This window comes from Pelobates fuscus, chromosome 1, assembly GCF_036172605.1.
Source record: "Pelobates fuscus isolate aPelFus1 chromosome 1, aPelFus1.pri, whole genome shotgun sequence".
In the NCBI taxonomy this organism is placed as follows: domain Eukaryota; kingdom Metazoa; phylum Chordata; class Amphibia; order Anura; family Pelobatidae; genus Pelobates; species Pelobates fuscus.
Window position 1 is genome coordinate 94,699,812 of NC_086317.1, and position 20,941 is coordinate 94,720,752.

Genomic DNA, 20,941 nt, shown 5'->3' on the forward strand with positions numbered 1-20,941 from the left:
CTAGTGGATTACTTCCCGCCTCGTTACAGCTGTAGTTTCGATTGTGAGTTCGTACACCCTTACACTAATACAAACAGTAAGTCAGAACTGTCAGGCAAGGCTAAGCCACGCTTTCAATACGGCATACACTTACGGGCTAAGGGTCTACTAGATAATTAGTTATCACAGTACAAGGATACCCAAAGATATAAATATATATATATATTTCCCCAACTTATCACTCACTTGTGATCCCATTATGCCACATACATTAGGTGACATATCATTCTAGTAGAAACCAAGTTCAGCGGTTTCCTCTAACAATTTGCTTTCAGGCATTCTTCTTACATATATTTTTCAGTTAAATACGTATATTAGGACTGCGCTGCCCTTACGTTACACGTTGTACAGGTTTAGGCCTTGCATTGGACCATCGTCAGGTCCTCAAGACTCTTACGTACATATAGTGACTGCTTACGGTTTAAGGCATTACAGATATACTATTTATTACTTGCAACCCATTAGGGGCTTTTCTGTACATTGAGTTCTAAATTACATACGTTGACTCATTCCATCGCTTAATTATCACGTCTACGTCAATTTTACAAGCTATGCAGGTTAATACATTAGCATTCTAATCGATACAGGGTAAACAAGAATTCCACTCGTTTCATATCAAGTATCGAGGCATCATTTGGCCGTCATTATGAACAAACGAATACCATTCAAATCCTTACCAGATAGAGACTTGTCTCCGCACGCCTGATATTCGCAAGGTTCTCCAGACGCATTCAGTTCATTATTTCACGTTATTTAATGTCGCATACATTTCACTATGTTATTTAAGTTCAAGAGGTCCATCGGGATTAACTTCGGTCATGCTATCGGTTCTGTCTAAGAAGTTACACCATAGGCATTGTATAATACAGACGTTTATGGTCCCAAGCCTGTCAAGTAAAAGATTATAGGATATACGAACACGTATCTTTAAACCCCTTAAGGACACATGACATGCGTGACATGTCATGATTCCCTTTTATTCCAGAAGTTTGGCCCTTAAGGGGTTAAGCTTATACCACAATCAAAGCTCCTTTTCAGGTTCCTATCTTAAGTGCACATTTCCCTACTGTGAATCACGGCATTTCATTCTATTCTTCGGTTCGCGTCACAACAAATAGTTTTGTCAGGCGCCTTTTACAGTCCTTTTCGCAGTGGTGCTATCCAGTTACCCACACGTGGAAGGTTAACGCTCGTCCACCAGAAACAAGCCAGCCAAGGGTTAGAAGTCCGAGGCCGTCTACTCACCTCAACACAGAGGTTCCACCCGGAGATCCATTTCTGAGTTAGTTCCTCAAGGTCTTGGGTAGGCCTCACATATCAAGGCCACAAGTATAGTCTCTTTTTTACCGCCACCAACAGTTTAACAACCCGCTGCGTGTAGTAGATACAAGTCCACATGGGCATAATCAAAGGTAGGGCCTCTCCCAGACACGGGGCAATGGTAGGGCCTTTCCCAGACACGGGGCAATGGTAGGGTCTCACCTCTCACGGAATACTCCTTGTTTTCACCTATCCGTTTTCATTCGCAAAATACGGGATATTCAATCAGTATCAAAGTTTGCATAGAAAAAAAAAAAAAATTATATATTTTCTTCCCTCCTAACAGCATGCTACGAGAAATGGCTCCACATAACGTACTATCTTTCCTCAAGTCCCCCCGCCCTAGCCGCTCCTATAGTCCTGAAGTCGGACCTTGCTTCAACGTAAAGGTTGAGCTAAGAAAACATACAGTCCAAGAGATCCTCTGCAGGTCTAAAAGGTCTAAACATGCCTTAAATTAGAGTTTGTACGCAGGTAAGTTTTTGTCTACGAGTACTATTCAAACGTACTCTACAGCTTTCGATATGTGTAAGTATGATATATGATATGTGATTCAAGATAATAAATGCGTTTCAGTTACAAATGGTTGGTTGCACAATTTTGCCACTTTTACTCAGCAGCTTACTTGGCGTTCTACGATTTCTTGAGTCCAAAAGAAGAGTTTTGCTGTCGGGAACATTTGACCTTTATCCATGCATCAAGAATTCAGAAATCAGCAATCGTTACATATCTACTTCTCATACCAAAACTCATCAGTCGGGCAATTTAAATTGTGCCCGGTTCAAAATTTATACTAGCAATCAAAGTCCAGGTTAGCCAGGTACCTAACTATCCCTTACTATCTTTAATAACTATGATATTTATTACTTTAAATACTCCACCCAGGCCTTAATCCTCCTACTCGGGCCACTCATTCCAGGGCAATACAACAGCAGCCCTAATGAGCGGGTTACGACACACATATGTAAATGTGGGAAGTTAGTATACAATAGGAACATTCCTAACCCAGGATAATGTCAAAAGGTCTTTCGATAATGTGACTACATGGTTACTAATCGTGGAATTAATCTTGTCTTATATTTTGCCCTCTTTTGCAGGCCTGACCTCTCGTCGGTTTCGGCACACCTCAACCGACTTTGGTCCATATCGAACTATGTAATTTTAATTGTACGTCCTTGATTACCCCGTACACAAGTGGAAGGCAAAATGCCTGAATTTGTGGGAGGGGTTATTTTACTATTTAAGTCCCCAGTAATCCCAGCCTACCTATCGTCGCCGTTTTGATGTTCCCCTCCCACCTCACCCTTTATTATTTTCATCAATATATCAGGTGGGCCCTCTTTTGCAGGCCTGACCTCTCGTCGGTTTCGGCACACCTCAACCGACTTTGGTCCATATCGAACTATGTAATTTTAATTGTACGTCCTTGATTACCCCGTACACAAATAATATATATACATATTATATATATGTAACGTCATTCGAAGTGTATTTTAATATTAATATATGTACTTATATTAATATTAAAATACACTTTGTATGACGTTACATATATAATATGTATATATATTATATATATAATATATATATATATATATATATTTATTTTATTTTTACACATGTCTAATTTTTTTTTTTTACACCTCCTACCAGCAGGGGGACTGTCTGATATTTCAAACAGTCCCCCTGCTGGCAGATCCACAGCCAGCTATAGGGGGCCATGTGATCGCTCTTTGAGAGCGATCACATGGCCCCCGGGGGCCTCATTTGCCGGAAGGGGGCTGCCTGAGACCCCAGGCAGCCCCCCAGAAGAGGATTGTGGCGGAAGTAAGTACACCTCTCTTCTTGGGGGCTTAAGCCGTTACGGCGTACCATGCCGTCGCAACGGCTTTAAAGCCCATTTAATGCGTGACGGCATGGTACACCGTAACGGCGTTAAGGGGTTAAGGATGGTTTATGATTTTGTATATGTTTTTTCTGTATCTGAGAGATAATAAATTAAGGTCCTTTAGACTGAATTATCTCTCAGCTACAGGAATTAAAGAGAGGGGTTTATAAATAGGCCTGAAGGGGGACTGAGGTATTCATTTGATAACATTATACAAATATATTCGGGGCCAATACAAACCATTGTGTGTAAATCCATTCAAAAACTGGACTTTACATAGGACACGAGGTCATGCGTTTAGACTGGAAGAAATAATATTTTGTCTAAGGCAAAGAAAAGTTTTTTTTTACTGTAAGAACAACAAGGATGTGGAATTCTCTGCCTGAAGCAGTGGTTTTATCAGAGTCCATACAGATGTTCGAACAGCAACTAGATGCATACTTGCAAAAACAGAATATTCAAGGATATAATTTTTCAATGTAGGTTAAAAGCTTCTTGATCCAAGGATTAATCTGACTGCCATTTTGGGGTCAAGAAGGAACTTTTTCCCTAGTTTGTTGCAAAATTGGAAGTGCTTCAAAAAATTTTTTCGCATTCTTTTGGATCAACCGCAAAAAAACAAATGTGAGGAAGGCTGAACTTGATGGACGCAAGTCTCTTTTCAGCTATGTAACTATGTATGTATATAATGTGATTTATGTCTGAGAAGTGCATAAAAGGAGGCCACTTGGCCTGAATAAATCAGTTGACTCCCAGAACTGTGTGTCGTCCACTTACTGGGGGAATGGGCTATATTCACTAACCAGCGCTTCCATTCCAGCTTCAGAGGATTATAATGGAGCTATTCGGTTTCAGCATTGCAGCTCCCCTACACAGGTCTCACCATGGTCAACCAAAGAAGTTGAGTGCACGTGCTCAGCATCATATCTAGAGGTTGTCTTTCGGAAATAGACATCTGAGTGCTGCCAGCATTGTTGCAGAGGTTGAAGGGGTGAGGGGTCAGCCTATCAGTGCTCAGACCACACTGCCTCAAATTGGTCTGCATGGCTGTCGTCCCAGAAGGAAGCCTCTTCCAAAGATGATGCACAAGAAAGCACACAGTTTGCTGAAGACAAGCAGACTAAGGACATGGATTACTGGAACCATGTACTGAGATCTGATGAGACGAAGATAAACTTATTGGGTTCAGATGGTGTCAAGCATGTGGTGGCAGCCAGGTAAGGAGTACAAAGACAAGTGTGTCTTGCCTACCATCAAGCATGGTGATGGGAGTGATGGAGAGCTACAGTTCATTGAGGGAACCATGAATGCCAAAATGTACTGTGACATACTGAAGCAGAGCATGATCCCCCTCCGTTCGGAGACTGGGCCGCAGGGGAGTATTCCAACATAATAACGACCCCAAACACACCTCCAAGACTACCACTGCCTTGCTAAAGAAGCTGAAGGTAAAAGTGATGGACTGGCCAAGCATATCTCCAGACCTAAACTCTATTGAGCATCTGTGAGGCATCCTCAAATGGAAGGTGGGGGGCGCATGATCTCTAACATCCATCTGCTCCGTGATGTCATCATGGAGGAGTGGAAGAGGACTCCAGTGGCAAATTGTGAAGCTCTGGTGAACTCCATGCCCATGAGGGTTAAGGCAGTGCTGGAAAATAATGGGGGCCACACAAAATATTGACACGTTGGGCCCTGTAGCGAAGCCCTATTCCTAGCAGGGACTCTTCTCCGCTGGTCACTCCAAATTACAATCAGGAACAAGTAAAACAATCCAATTGAACAACAAAACAAGTATATACACTAAAGTGAATACTATAAAACTTAAAAACTAGAGGTGTTCCCAGGTGTACCTCACAAACACCTTTTGAGAAATAAACACAACAGAAGTGGGAAAAACACCTAGTATACGATTATAAAATATAAAAAAACACCTGGAAATGCAGACCAGGATAAGTAGATCAATTGAAGATCTATAATATTGATAAACATAACATAGCGTAATATAGTTATAACAAAACTAAATATGTGATGTTGGTAGAAAACTCACAAACATGTGATTATTCAGGCTTTTCACCCCACCAGGGGTTAAACAGACCAGGAAAGGTTTCAGATTATGCATATGCTTATGTGTGTAGAAAGGAAAAAAAGACCACATATGGTGAAGTAAAATTAAAACTTTAGAAAAATTTATTAGAATGCACTTACAAACTGAAGTAAAATCAGGCCTGTATCTCCACCCAAAGTGGAATATAGCAGCAGCTTGGTAACTTTAGAAGGACGCCAGGCAGCAGCATAAAACAATTAAAATAAAATAACATAACAATAAAAGACAATAAAGTCCAAGAGTAGGTGGGATCCAACGCGTTTCGTCCGACGGAGGGACTTCCTCAGGGATCTGTGATGACTTCTTGTGATGAGGAACTTCTTATAAAGCCAGCAAATTCAGTTAATCCATTACATCTGACGGCGTGCGTTCCACTGTGAGACGCAAAGGCGTGTTTTCTTTGTAGCCGGAAGTGGGATGGATGCCGAGATATGTCAATCTAGTCTGACGTTCAGCATGAAGGGTGTATACTGCGCGTGCGTATGTTCCCAAATAGAAAACATGCGCTCGCGCAGAAACGGACAACACATAGTCTGGGAAAAAGTTGAAAAAGAGGCGAACAGTCGCCTTAAACAAATAACGAAACCAGGCATTAACCAACACCAAGTACCATTCATGTATCAAATTATCATACTGTGTATGTATTATAAATGTAAATGAAATGTATTAAAATATATGAAGATATATAAGCGAAAAATTCAGCAAAAATGAATCTGTAAATAATGAAAAAATACTTAAGTGGTTGGTGTCAACGTTCTAATGGGGCACAGGGGTGGTCCTTGTTCGGGAGACGAATGGACTCTTATGAAGTCTCCCAAACAGCCAAAGAAGAACCACACAAATTAACACAGTAAAATGCATGAAACAACAGGGTAAAAGACACGGACAGCCCATATACAGAACAAAGTGTCACTTGCAGATGTCTATTCCGCTACAGGCCCAATTTGGACATTTCCACTTAGAGGCTGTGTGTTGAGTTATATTGAGGGCACAGCTAATTTACACTGTTATACAGGCTGTACACTTACTACTTTACATTGTAGCAGAGTGTCATTTCTTCAGTGTTGTTACAAAAAGGTGAGGGTGTACTCACTTTTGTGGGATACTGTATATATTTAAAATTTTTAAAACTACGGAAGATATTTAGAGAAATAGTTTACAAGCTTCAAACTCTCTGACAAGGTGACACACACACTAACACACATTCACACACATAGTGCAGGCGTAAAGCACATGATGGGTCCAGAACAGCTACCAGTACCAGAGGCTGTCTGTAGCTGACATTTCAGATGCAACAAACTATAACTCTCATCACAATAAACAACACACACAAAAACACTCACACACGCACTTTAAATCAGTGAATTATGGTGAATTAAAAACTAAACAGCGAAGTGGGCGGTGCTAATCCTGTTGTGATGCTCTGCCCACACCCAGATCAGTATTACTGGCTCCTGATTCACACTGAGGATTTTAAGTTAAATCTCTTTAATTAGATTAATAAATCATTAAATACATTAAATTCTCAGCCAGGAATTATCCCTATATACACAGAATATAGCATGAAGCGGCTTAGTGAAGGTGGCAGTGAAGGTGTGTAAGTGTCTGATGGGGTCACACAGCTCATAAAAGGACAGCCGCTCAGCCTCATAGTCAAGGTATATCCCGAATCTGTGACTGGAAGGACGGTGAGGTACCTTGATTCTCTTACTGTCATGCATCACAATATACTGATTATTTTCCCACCTATTATGCATCCCCAAACCCCAGGACTTGTTATTATCTCCAATGCCTGAGTGACGTCCGTTCCGGTCTATACTGGAATAGGCCATCCCTACCTCCCATCCCCCTGATTCACTGCCCTCCACTTCCCAGTAATGTCGCCCAGAGGAGAAACTCCTGTAGCTTAAAACCTGATAATTCTGAAATCTCTCTGGTGTTTCTGGGCGACTCTGCTTGATTTCTGACCCGGTTACAGTTTTCATATCACCTGATACAATTAAATTATTAGCAGCCGTGTTTACACCCAATAACATGTCTGAAGCTTTGTTTACACCCAGTAACATGTCTAAAGCCCCCGGTTCATGACGCTGTCTCTTTACTCCGGTCACAATCCCAGCTAAGCCTAAGTGTAAGGTTGCTGAGATCAGACCCACATCCAGGTCCCAGGCATGGACCTTGTTATCATCTCTCTCTCTGTCCTTATTCTCTCCCTCCTCAGTATCACAATAGTCAGCATCGTCTGATTCCTGCCCTTGTAAGACATTTAATGGATCCATCATGTTACACATCTCCTCAATATGGCCCATCTTCCTGGACAGCTCCTCCTTCTTTATTTCCAGCTGCCGGATTAAATCTGAGACTCGGTGTGAGACCTGCTTTTCCTGTCTGTAGGTCTCACTCAGGACTCGCTTCTCTAGGGCTTCCAGCTGTTCCCTGATGTCACCAATCAGGGCAGTGACTTCCTCTGTTACCCCAACTGCTTTTTCTTGCACTACTCTCCTGAGCTCCTGCAGGTTCTGGACTCTTTGATCAGCCTCCTCTCTCTTTGAGGTCAATTTCTGCAGAATATTTCTCAGCTTCTCTTTCTTCTTCTCAGAGGTCACATTCAGAGTCTCCACCTGGTGTCCCCTGTGCTCTCCATCCAGCCTGCAGGACACACAGATACAGACAGCATCCTCAGAGCAGTAATATTCCAGGACCTTCTTGTGGACGGAGCATTTTCTATTCTCCAGTGAAGTGGTGGGTTCAGTTAGGACATGTTCTGCTGACTTGCTGTGGACCCTCAGGTGGGTTTCACACAGAGAAGCTTCACAGTGTAGACATGTTCTAGCAGCAGGTACAGGAGAGTGAACACAGTAAGTACAGGGGATCCCAACCTCCTCCTGCTCTGGGAGAGTAGATCGGAAACTCTCCACTATGTTAGACAGTCTTAGAGCTCCTTGCAGGTTTGGTCTTGTGTTAAATAACTGTCTGCATTCAGGACAGGAATATCCTCTTACTCCCTGTGTGTCCAGCACATTCTCAATACAGGCCCAGCAGAAGCTATGTCCACATGGCAGGATTACAGGCTCTGTATAAATGGTCAGGCAGATGGCACAGGTCAGCTCGTCTCTCAGATCAGTAGACGCCATTACTGAAAGTAGAAACAAAAAACAAAACTGAATGTTTGTCATTTCTCAGAAATCAGTGGGACGGGTTTTACCACATTCCACACCCATGGTGTGTTCAATTTATATCATAGAATTTTACTTCCTGACTGTTAACCCTGAGAGTTCCTGATGATCTATCTTTTCTATAACACAATATTCAGAGAGTATAAACTGTAATTAATTATTATTCCTTATTGTAAGTTTATTTTCTACAGAAAGCAATGTGTTACAGTGACAGTAACTGCTGCAGGTAAACTAACAGCCAAGGTAAATCAGTTAACATGTAATCAATACATTCCCTTTGGGAATACAAAAAAACAGCTGTGACTATGTGCCTTTGAAGCTACAGAGAATCTCTTACTGCTCCTGTTAGAGGCTGGCAGGTTCCAAATCAGCCGATATTATAATTGCAATGTATTGCCATTATCTAATTACTAGCCTTATATATTACTTAGGTAAAGGGACAGTCCTGGGTGGGTTTTATCTCTCCAAACCAGCATTTTATCTACAAACCAGCCTTCCATGCGGGTGGGGAAGATGGCCGCCTAAAGACCTGACTCCTGTACTAGAGGACAATTATACCCACCCTGCGCGCCCTGGCTGGGTCGATTTCCAGACCCCGCTGCAGAGATATTTACTGGCATTATTTGGGAGGTCTTATTTCCTGACACAGAGAATGTTGTTATGAGATTTCTTATAGAGCAAGAAAGTAAGGAGAAATTCATGATAATACATGGATCAAAAAACATTCCATATGACATAAAACATGGTTGTTTATTTCCAGTAGAGATTTGTATTAGCAATAAACAGACAAACCTATGTGATGCTAATATATGGATCAACAATATGGCTCCAGGAGGGTGAAGGCTGACAGTAATCCGAGGTGGAAGTCATGTTAATGGACTTTAACAAGAGTCTCTAATGCTCTAACCATTGTTGGCCTCCAAACATTTTTTGACTGGTGGTGATCCCAAGCCTAAATAAGCCTGGGAGCACCAGAGAAAGGTTCTATGAGTCTCGCCCACTTGATAATAGTAAAAACACCTTTATTATAGGGTATAAATTCCCTATAAATATAATTTAGGGAATTTATACCCTATAATAAAGGTGTTTTTACTATTATCAAGTGGGCGAGACTCATAGAACCTTTCTCTGGTGCTCCCAGGCTTATTTAGGCTTGGGATCACCGCCAGTCAAAATATTTGTTATACATTCAAGGGTTAACCCCTATTTAAGGCTCTATGGACACACTATAAGATCCCGTTTATCGGGAATCTTACAACTTTACGGGCCTCCAAACATTTCCACGTTGGTGGGATTGTCCTTATTTCAGGGCCCTGTCCTGCCATTGTTATGGGCAAATGCAAATATTACAAGTTTTAGAATGAAATGTTGTATTTCTTAAACTGTGTACTTTGTCTTTAAGAGATATTGCAAATTGACAAGGTGTTAGAAATGGAACATATTGTTTTTCATAGATGTTTCTTTAAGCAATAACCCCAGGTCATTACATGTTTGCGCCATTTTGTCCCAGACGAATTACAATAACAATAATGCATAAACAAGCTTCAAGGCTATACTACGACTCTTTCAGTACACAATATACTGTGGTAACCCCAAGTTAATGGAACTTCCCCAAATCCGGGAATCTCCCACGACTGTGCACTTACGTCTTAGTATAAACAACAGATAAGCTATTCAGACTTTGGGAAGCCATCTTGTCTCTTGAACTTGATGGAAGTTCCCCAGGTCCGGGAGTTTCCCATGACGTGTGCACTTGCTTTTAGTTATGGACTTTTTCATATTTGAACTATGGTGACTCTAAAATGACGACACTTAAGGTATAAATAGGTGTACTTTTAAATGTTATCACACAGAGGAGAGACTTGGAGACAGACGCTGCTCCATCTTAAAATGACTGAGAGGCTGACATGATGACATGTTCAGAAGGGTATGTTAACCTATTAATGATATCTGCAAGCATTTAATTTCATCTTATAAACTCTGCTATAATGGATTTGATATGTCTATATTTATATTTTTATATAATAAATATCTAAAAGACAAAATCTATGGCTTCCAAGACAATCCTTATTTTATATTGTATTCTCAATTATTTACACATGTTAAATAGAGGATCTCTTACTAACTATATAACATTATGGCTAAGATATCTGTATGGTTAGCCCTGCTAAGTTCTATGCTTTAAGACATTATAGAGGTAAATAAGGGAACCGCAAGCGGTTACAGTTGGCGACCATGAAGGGACTTGTACTTGGAAGCGTTAAATAAAAAATAATAAATACCTAGGTAACCTCTTATACGTAAGAGAAGACACAATACTTTGTCATGGCACAAGTCTTGAAATATCAAGAATCTATTGAGCTATTTGCAGCCCAGACTCAGAGAGAGATCTTCATCATTAGAGATGATTTTAATGTGAACTTGTACAATGCACTTTAAGTTCTGGTGACAGGTACATTGTAATTAGCATACAATGCTGAAATTGTGGATCTTAATATCATAAGAGAGCAAATATACATATTTGGTAAACTCCCTGATATGCCTAATACACCAGCACAGCATTGCCCATTAGTTCCAGGACAGTGGATTGCAGGCAGAGGGGTATGTTCTCTTTGTAGCTGCGTAGTATGCATGCGCAGGAAAAAGATTAATGCAAAATGTTGTCAAAAGAAAAGTGATAAGACAGAGAGCGATTAAATTTGAGGTCTAATTCCAAGAATGCAAAGAAAATTGCATTATGGCTTAATGAAAACATTCATGCAACAGACAGACAGGACTTTTAATTATTGAATTACTGCGTTCTGGATTCTAATGTCCACTATATATGAAAAGTTTCATAAAACAGGGATAATTTCCATATTGTCAGTTACGCTAGCTGTTGATTGAAAATCAGGAATTATAACAGCATAACTATTTTTGGAGTCTGGAGTTTCCAGCCAAGGTTGCGGAGATACAGAGACATGTAAACATTCCAAGGAATTGAGAAGTTGTCGTTTTATATTCCAAATTATGAACAACATTATTACATACAGCCATAAAGAGAAAGACATGGCTTTTAAATATATTCAGTGCAGTACAAGCAGTACACTGCAGCATATATTTTATATAATATATGATAACTAGCTCATATTTGTTCCTAAACAGAGTTGAAATTATACTACCCTCCTAGAAAAAATGCAACCGGTGGTTATACATCCTTTGCTTCCCTAAATGCTCTGCAAAAATAAATATTTATAAAATGATTAAAAATAATATATATGTAAGATAAATCAGGGCAAAATAAAATTGTAACTACACAGGATCTCTGATAACTTTTAAACTGAACTTATTAAAGGCTTATTTAAATAAAATGTTAAATACATTTACAGCTTTAAATGTGACCAAAAGATACTAAATGATGTGTTAAGCAGCCAGCCCAATTCACTAGAATAGCATAAGAATTCTACTATTTAAAGTGCACAATTCCTGCACATAATGACTTAGCTTACTCAGGTACAGTCTTTAGTCTATTGCAATGGCAGGATTAAAATCCACCAATTTTAAAAGGTAAAGCTTACTTAAATAAGTAAGGAAATTAGAACAATGATATTGTACTACTGACTGTAATCAGATCAGACACATGTAATCTCAGTGAATTTCATAAACTAGGTTTTCATAAAATAATATAAAATAAGATTAAATATCAAAGTTGTTTATATATAAATGTATATAGACTAGGCAATAAGAGCATTTACATGCATTCAGCAGCCTGCTCTCTCAGAGCCAGAAACGGATTTATAAAAAAATTTAAAATAAAAAGTAGGTATTTAAAAAGTCCACAGTCAACCACACATGAAGGGTGAAATAATTGCTTCTTTAAAAGCTATATGCTGCCGCAATTATGTATATAAATACAGATTAGGGCACAGCGTAGAAAAAATACAGTTTCAAATCTCATATATGGGGATTCAGTTCCACGACATATTGGTGTATCTTACACTAATTCCAGTGGTAGATAGTGCTAATGCTGAAAGAGGCCAATTTTAATAATAATAATAATAATAATAATAATAATAATAATAATAAGTTGTAAGTGTATTGTGAATATATATAATGCAAAATTAATTTGATATTGCAAAGCCTGCAATATTCTAAACAGACATTAACAATTAAGAAAAAAAGAAAAATCATAATGCATAAAGAAGAATGCATAAAAAATGCATTGCCAATTAAAGTGATAATACTTTGATATATTAAATCACATTGCATATCACATATCTGCTATATGAAAAGTATAATTAAAGTGACTTTACTGTGCAAAGCCCCCTCACATCTATTTTATAGAATCTATACTTTTCTGTGGTCACCTCCAAAGAAGCCTCTGAAACTGGGGTGCTCATCCTAAAAGGAATCAGATTTCACACAAAAAAAAAAAAAAAAATATATATATATATATATATAATAATAGAAGAGGTATTGTGGGAACATCCAGAACATGCATTTTTGTATATAATCTTAATTTGCAGATATTTTATGCTTTAAAGACATATAAAGGATATTTAATGAAATATGCAGGTATCTTTTTAAAAAAATAAGCAATGTTAAAAAATAAAATAAATAATAATAATAAAATATATATATATTTTTACCACAATATAAACAGCTTTGTTAAACAGATTTAAGTACAAGTACTTATGTCAAGAAATATACCGAATCCATTTACAACAGGCAGGTTTAGCATAAATGAGAAGTGGGGGATTTATTATTGCCCGAGAAATCTCTGAACATATTCAGAATTTTTGAGAGCAGCAAGTACAGATAGCAGATTGCAATGGACACCATTACAATATTGCTTTGCCAATTGAGGTCAGAGCTTTAAAGAATAAATAAATAAATGTTCTATAGCTCGCTAGACCACTGGCTTTTAATGAACAGTTGGCACAACACTTATAAAATCATTTGTAATACTGCACATTATAGCTGTGACAACATGATATACAGGGTAAAAATGCTATTTCACTGTTTAATAGACTTACCCAGTATTTAAGGACGACATGTTTCTTGCAAAGTAATCGGGAGTTTGAGGGAAGTTCTAACTACGTTTAATTAATTAATTAATTTACTAAAGAAAAAAAGTTGTTTTTCTTTTCCCCTGCTAGTGAATTTTCAGCGCAAGGTCATTTTGTGTTCACAGACTATTCGGATTTTTAAAAAGCTGTTCTTTATCTCACACTACGAACGGCCTTGTAATTCCTATGCACACTAAAAGTTGGCTTTTAAATGTTATTGTTTTAACTTTAATATTTCATAGTTAATACAGAGGATAAAGTAATTTAAAGAAAGTATATTAATTGATAAGATTTCATTTATCTATTTTGGTCCACTATTCACTGATCTCGAATCTCAGTCTGGTGTTCAAACAGTTTTTCTTACGATACGTCGTGTGTTTATATCCACAACTGCATTTTGCTTTGTGGTAACAAATTGAAAGCCTGGCATTGTAATACGTGTATGGACATGCTTATAACAAAGCATGGGCCCTCTCCTCATATAGTTGGCCGTCAACAGGCACTTTGATGCAATGTGTCTGTGGTCACTGGATCACATTGCATACCCTATCTCTCAGTCATGATGCAGAGTTTATGCTTGCAAGGATATCCAGACCTTATCCACCTGGTATCCACATAAATACTCCTATCGTTTAGAGGGGTTAATTACATAATAACCATTGAAGGTAATATGTTGATTGTTCTTCCTATAGAGGAAAGATAGACTTGCCCAAAAGCTTTTTCATGGCTAGGACAAGCTCTTATAGAGAGAGGTAATGTACTTCTGACTCCTGAAAAGGAATATTGGTGGTCCAATATGGGAAATACTGTAATTCATGTGTTTAGTAATCATAAGCATTTGCTTATTGCCACATTACTGATGTACTGTTTATTGAAATATTAATATCTAACGTACTTTTTGAATTACTATACATTGGAAGTTATCAACATCTCATGGTTATGAATATGCTTTTGTATGTGTTGATGCATGTACCAGGTTTACTTGGATATATCCTGTGCGAAGTGCAACCTCTGATGCCACGTTTTCTAGTCTCACTTCCTTAGTATGCATTTGATAATCCCAGGACCATCCATTTGGATGGTGGTCCTGCAGTTACTGCAAAGGAAACCTAAAACTGGGCAACCACATTTGGGTTACTTTGGGATTTCAGTGCCCCAACCACCCCCAAAGTAGTGGGGTTGTGGTCTGGGAAAATGCTGAGGTTAAATGATTATTAACCAAGTTACCAGTTGCTTGCCCCACACAGTGGTATCTATTTATTCCTATGGTACAGATGAGCATTCACAACATACCTGATGATACAAATGGTGAGACACCATATGAAATGTTACACGTTTTTTCACTGACAATCATATTTCTGCACCATGGAGAGCTTAGAACCATTGGTTCTATTAGAGAAATTTAGGGCATTTTTTTTTCAGCCCACCTCACCTTGCACCACCAACTTTTTCTTACTGTTGGCCAGTTTGTCCTGGAGAGGGTGACTCCGAGAACTTTTACTACAGAGAACAATCAGAGCCAACAGAGAACAGTAAGTTTTGATATTTTACTAACAGGACGTTCACAGAACCACTGACTGACACAGTGAATGCTGTTAAAGATGACAAGATAAAACAAACAGAGGATGACAGAAATGCCACCAGAACACAGCCACCAGAATCATAGCCACATAACAGACTGAATGGTCTGACATCTGAACCTGCAAATGTGAAGGAGAAAGGATGAACAGACAGGCGTGATACATTCACAGTTAACATGGAATGTATGAAAAATCAACATCATTATAAGAGACTCTGGAGAAAACAGACTGAACCTGAATTATCTTATACAGTAAGAAAGAAATGCAAAGATGGAAGCAAAAGGATGCTAGAAAATTGGTTATGGTGTCTCCTTCTTACAATCTGCAGCATTATCATAACATCAACCCTAGCTGTCGTTTTAAAACTGCATTGGGATTATGTTAACAAGCAGGAAGCACCTGAACTGACTTGGACTGCACATTATACAAGTTCTTTGATCGTGAGGACTGCCTCCAAGAACTATCTCAAAAGGAGAGACACCGCTCACAGTGCAATGATTGCTAATGTGACCTACACTGGTATTTCACAAGGAACCTACTGAGATCATTCCAAAAACCGATTATACATGAGAGAGATGTGATTGGACTATTTCAAATCCTAATAATGGACTCAACGATGATGGCAAAGCATGCTGAAAACAGAAAAAGATGGGACAGATGCTTGTGAAAGACTTTGGATGCACCTATGAAGGTGATGTAAGAAAAGACTATGCCATATAGTTTATCATTGAATGACTACCGCAAACAGCCTTCTTATGCTGAAAAGAAGTGCTATGTTAATTCTGGACATTGCTATTATGTTTCCAGACAGAAGATAACCGGAAAAAGAAATAAAGGCTGATAATTGTCAACACCCAGCTGTTTCTAAAGATGGAACATGGTACTGAGAAAACCTGATTGACTATCAAAGCGCCTCACAGTACAAGACACAGATTGTTGCCTATAACTCAGGAAACGTGGATAATAGGAAGGAGCAGAAGAAGAGGAATATAGATTTCCTACTGGAGTGAAAACCATGCTGGAACAATATTCGGCAACAATGAACTTTACAATGACATTTGGTGGCATATGAATTTGAATTCGGAAGAAACATATCAATTAACGAAAGAAACCTTGATGCAATTAATAAATAATAACAACACAGGCCTACTAAGAGCAGATGCCCTGCCAAGAGAATGGAATATAAAAGACCAGCAAAATCTGTCAGAAACCTTACATCATGGGACACTTGTACTAAAGCACGATTTGCAGCTTTTCTTAAACTCTACATATTATGTACATACCAAAGTAAGGAACTCCTGTAAACATAAACACAGAGACATTGCTCGTTCTGTTGCAGATGTGATCTACCGATGTACTCCTTGTTCTTTTGGTATAACTATACCAATCAAAACGTTAAATGGCTCCATAGAATCAAACGACAAAGGATTTTTGCTATATTCTGGACTTGCAGGAATGTGGTGCACGGACAGAAAAATTATAATTACTAAAGCAATCATGCTATTTGTTTCCCTGTATCAGAAATGTGTCAGTGACAATGTGTAATATAATACAGATACTATAATTAATGGTATAAAATAAACACATAATGTGTTAATTACAAAGGTGGATAGACTTTGTGAATATCTGAAACGCAATTGAAAATTATTGCTAAAATGCCATATGCAGCTGCAGTATGGCCTACAAACAAATATATTAGACAAAGTATAAGAGCATAACAGCTAATTACCCAGATGAATAATTGAATCATGATAGTTAAAGATCATACGATTACAATAACAACTGCAATAATGAATAATGTTTTAACCTTAAAAGAAAACGTGGAATGTTCTTATTAAATCAGAAACTACTCGATATCCGTATAAGTTGGCAGAGTGGTATAATTAATATAAGTGAAGTACTTCAACAGTTAAAACTTAACTGAAAGACAGGCAGAAACTTTACTTCACCTATCATAAAGTTTATTTACAATGATAAACATATTCAGTCTGCCATAGCTAAGGCCAGCCAATGGAAATCAAAGAGTATTATGGATTAACCCGTCCAGGTGATATACACGATGATTTTGGAAATTGATCATTTAGGTCACCTATTGCAAACTGGTGAAAAGATGTCAAAGATATAAATTCAACATCCATACCACTCTATGTATATATATTAAAATACACGTAATCAAATATTTTATCGTTTTTTCAAATACCAGGGAAATGTTATTTGGTTTTGATGGTTAAAGGTACATAAAGCCACCTATACAAAGGTAGAGTTAAAATATAAATACCTTCAATATTGCATCTAAGTGCTTTCTTAACTCACTTTTAGAAATAATAAAAAATCCAAATCATCTTAAGTTACACCCAACAGCCGCTGGTAAATATACTTAAACAATTAAGATTCTCATTGTTAAGCATCCAATCTTACGAACGTGACTTTCCACAATGGCTGTCAGATCTTGGTAAAAAAAAATAAAAAAAAAATTCAATATTTGGGTGTTTCTGGTATTTTAAGCCACTAATAACTGTAGTTATTATATTAAAAAAACGTAACTTAGGGAATAAGTTGTCTTCTCCCTAACAGGACAAAGAAAGATGAATAATGTCATATTTCCAATTATCAACTATTCTAAATATATTGAGACATTTTGAATAAAAGAGTATTTTTATCATTTAAAGATAATGTAATTTTACATACCATTGTGAACAAAGGCGGTAAATACTGTTTCATATTATCCTTATATCTCTAAATCATATACAATGGTTTTATTTCTAAAACAAAACACTAGAAAGATTAACTATGTTACTATTTCATCTATCTTTATTATACAAAGTATAACAACAAATGTAAAGATTTTTCCACAGATTTTACCTGTTAACATTTTTAGCACAACAGCACCTGATGTCATTGAGATGTCTATCACTGAGATGTTACAAAGATTCCAGTACAGCAAAAAGAGGCGTTCTTGAGAATCCACTTCGATTGCTGTATCAACATAACATTTACTATAATGGGATCCATGTCACTTAAGACAATGTCTTGGAAATGCTGTCAATTAATTTATTCCGTAAAAGAATATTGGAGAGTATCCAATCTATACACATCATAAACGGTGTAAAAATGTTTCATGAAAAAAACAAAATAAAAAAACAAAAGACAAAGACAAATACCAACACCATCACCACAGTGATAACAGATAATGCTGATTCAAAATCTGCAACCAATTCTAGCCAAATATTTGGAAAGCTGGACTCTACAACCTATACTCTACAACAAATACCCGGGTATTCTACAAACACAACCTCCAGCAATGTATCTAAGGAATGTAAACTTCTACAGGCCTTTACAGACTTTGGATTACAAATACAATTACTACTTTTAACTTTGGATTACAATTCGTATCTGGATCCATCCAAGAATATCTTACTCTGGAACTTGGTGTTCTTTTCAATACTTTCCTAGACAAAAGCTTTGCTCATTTTAATCAACCACCTTTACAGGAAAAGATCACACTACGGATATTTTACTGTTACAACAATGATCAAAGATGCTGGGAGCACAAAAAAAACCTAGACTGTTGGAGAACTTTGGTTCACTAATTTAAGGAAGAAATGGTCTACAATGCCCACAGTTTAATGGAGAGGGTGTTATGGGCAAATGCAAATATTACAAGTTTTAGAATGAAATGTTGTATTTCTTAAACTGTGTACTTTGTCTTTAAGAGATATTGCAAATTGACAAGGTGTTAGAAATGGAACATATTGTTTTTCATAGATGTTTCTTTAAGCAATAACCCCAGGTCATTACATGTTTGCGCCATTTTGTCCCAGACGAATTACAATAACAATAATGCATAAACAAGCTTCAAGGCTATACTACGACTCTTTCAGTACACAATATACTGTGGTAACCCCAAGTTAATGGAACTTCCCCAAATCCGGGAATCTCCCACGACTGTGCACTTACGTCTTAGTATAAACAACAGATAAGCTATTCAGACTTTGGGAAGCCATCTTGTCTCTTGAACTTGATGGAAGTTCCCCAGGTCCGGGAGTTTCCCATGACGTGTGCACTTGCTTTTAGTTATGGACTTTTTCATATTTGAACTATGGTGACTCTAAAATGACGACACTTAAGGTATAAATAGGTGTACTTTTAAATGTTAACACACAGAGGAGAGACTTGGAGACAGACGCTGCTCCATCTTAAAATGACTGAGAGGCTGACATGATGACATGTTCAGAAGGGTATGTTAACCTATTAATGATATCTGCAAGCATTTAATTTCATCTTATAAACTCTGCTATAATGGATTTGATATGTCTATATTTATATTTTTATATAATAAATATCTAAAAGACAAAATCTATGGCTTCCAAGACAATCCTTATTTTATATTGTATTCTCAATTATTTACACATGTTAAATAGAGGATCTCTTACTAACTATATAACATTATGGCTAAGATATCTGTATGGTTAGCCCTGCTAAGTTCTATGCTTTAAGACATTATAGAGGTAAATAAGGGAACCGCAAGCGGTTACACCATCCTGGGCTGGTTCATTGGTGTCCTGCATCTGAGAACATTAAGGAACTTTCCCTAGCCAGCACTGAGTGAGCCATTATTGGACAGGCTTGCAATGTATTGATGGCACCAGGACTATGGAGAGAAAGCTTCACCAGTGTCCTCTGCAGGGATAATACAATGAGCTGTAATAAAACAATAGGCTGCAATAGTTACTATAATGTGTGTGGAAAACTGGCTTTAATTACCTTCCAGGACCTCGCAGTCGAAGAGTTACTATAATGTGTGTGTAAATGTAGCTTTACTTACCTTCCAGGACCTTGCTGTGGAGGAGTTCCTATAATGTGTGTATAACTAGCTTTACTTACCTGTCAGAGTCCATTTCCCGGCATGCCTCGCTCCAGGCTCCATTTCCCAGCATGCCACGCTGCTTAAGGGTTAGTTTTTATTTAGTGGGTTTTTTCACATTAGGGGAATATTATTAAATAGTGATTTTTCACACTTTAATTTAACCCTTACGCCAAGGGTTAGAATGAGGTGTGAGAGAGGTTAAAATAGCATACCTAACCCTAATTTGAACAATAATAAAAATGTAAAACTAGCTTTACTTACCTTCTGGGATCTCGCTGTGGAGGAGTTCCTATAATGTTTTTGTAAAACTAGCTTTCCCGGCGTACCTCGCTCTAGTCAGACTCCATTCCCCACGTGCCTCGCTTTTGTCAGACTCCATTCCCCGGCGTGCCTCACTCCGTTCAGACTCCATTCCTGGCGTGCCTCGCTCTGGTCAGACTCCATTCCTGGCGTGCCTCGCTCCAGTCAGGCACCATTCCCGGCATGCAGCGCTCCATGCAGACGCCATTCCTGGCATGCCTCGCTCCAGTCAGACGCCATTTCCCTGGCGTGCATCACTCCGGTCAGACTTCCCCAGCATGCCTCGCTCCAGTCAGACGCCATTCCCGGCATGCCTCGCTCCAGTCAGATGCCATTTCCCTGGCGTGCCTCGCTCCTGTCCGACTCTGTTTCCCGGCGTGCATCGCTCCGGTCAGATGCCATTCCCGGCATGCTGCGCTCCATGCAGACTCCATTCCCCGCGTGCCTCGCTTTTGTCAGACTCCATTCCCCGGCGTGCCTCGCTCCGGTCAGACTCCATTCCCCGGCGTGCCTCGCTCCGGTCAGACTCCATTCCTGGCGTGCCTCGCTCCAGTCAGACACCATTCCCGGCATGCAGCGCTCCATGCAGACGCCATTCCTGGCATGCCTCGCTCCA

General features: G+C 38.5%; 1 protein-coding gene across 1 annotated transcript; it reads right to left on the reverse strand.

Moving 5' to 3' along the window:
• Positions 1-6,825: 6,825 nt before the first annotated feature.
• LOC134588160 (E3 ubiquitin-protein ligase TRIM11-like) lies at positions 6,826-9,043 on the reverse strand. The gene is made up of 2 exons (XM_063444252.1): positions 9,020-9,043; positions 6,826-8,490 (listed from the first exon to the last, which is right to left on the reverse strand). The coding sequence occupies exon 2, from the start codon at positions 8,486-8,488 to the stop codon at positions 6,872-6,874; it is 1,617 nt and encodes a 538-aa protein (XP_063300322.1). The 5' UTR covers positions 8,489-8,490; positions 9,020-9,043; the 3' UTR covers positions 6,826-6,871.
• Between the last annotated feature and the right edge of the window lie 11,898 nt (positions 9,044-20,941).

Bases quoted from the DNA above. Each gene is read 5' to 3' on its own strand.
- LOC134588160 (XM_063444252.1), bottom strand. From the start codon at position 8,488: ATGGCGTCTACTGATCTGAGAGACGAGCTGACCTGTGCCATCTGCCTG.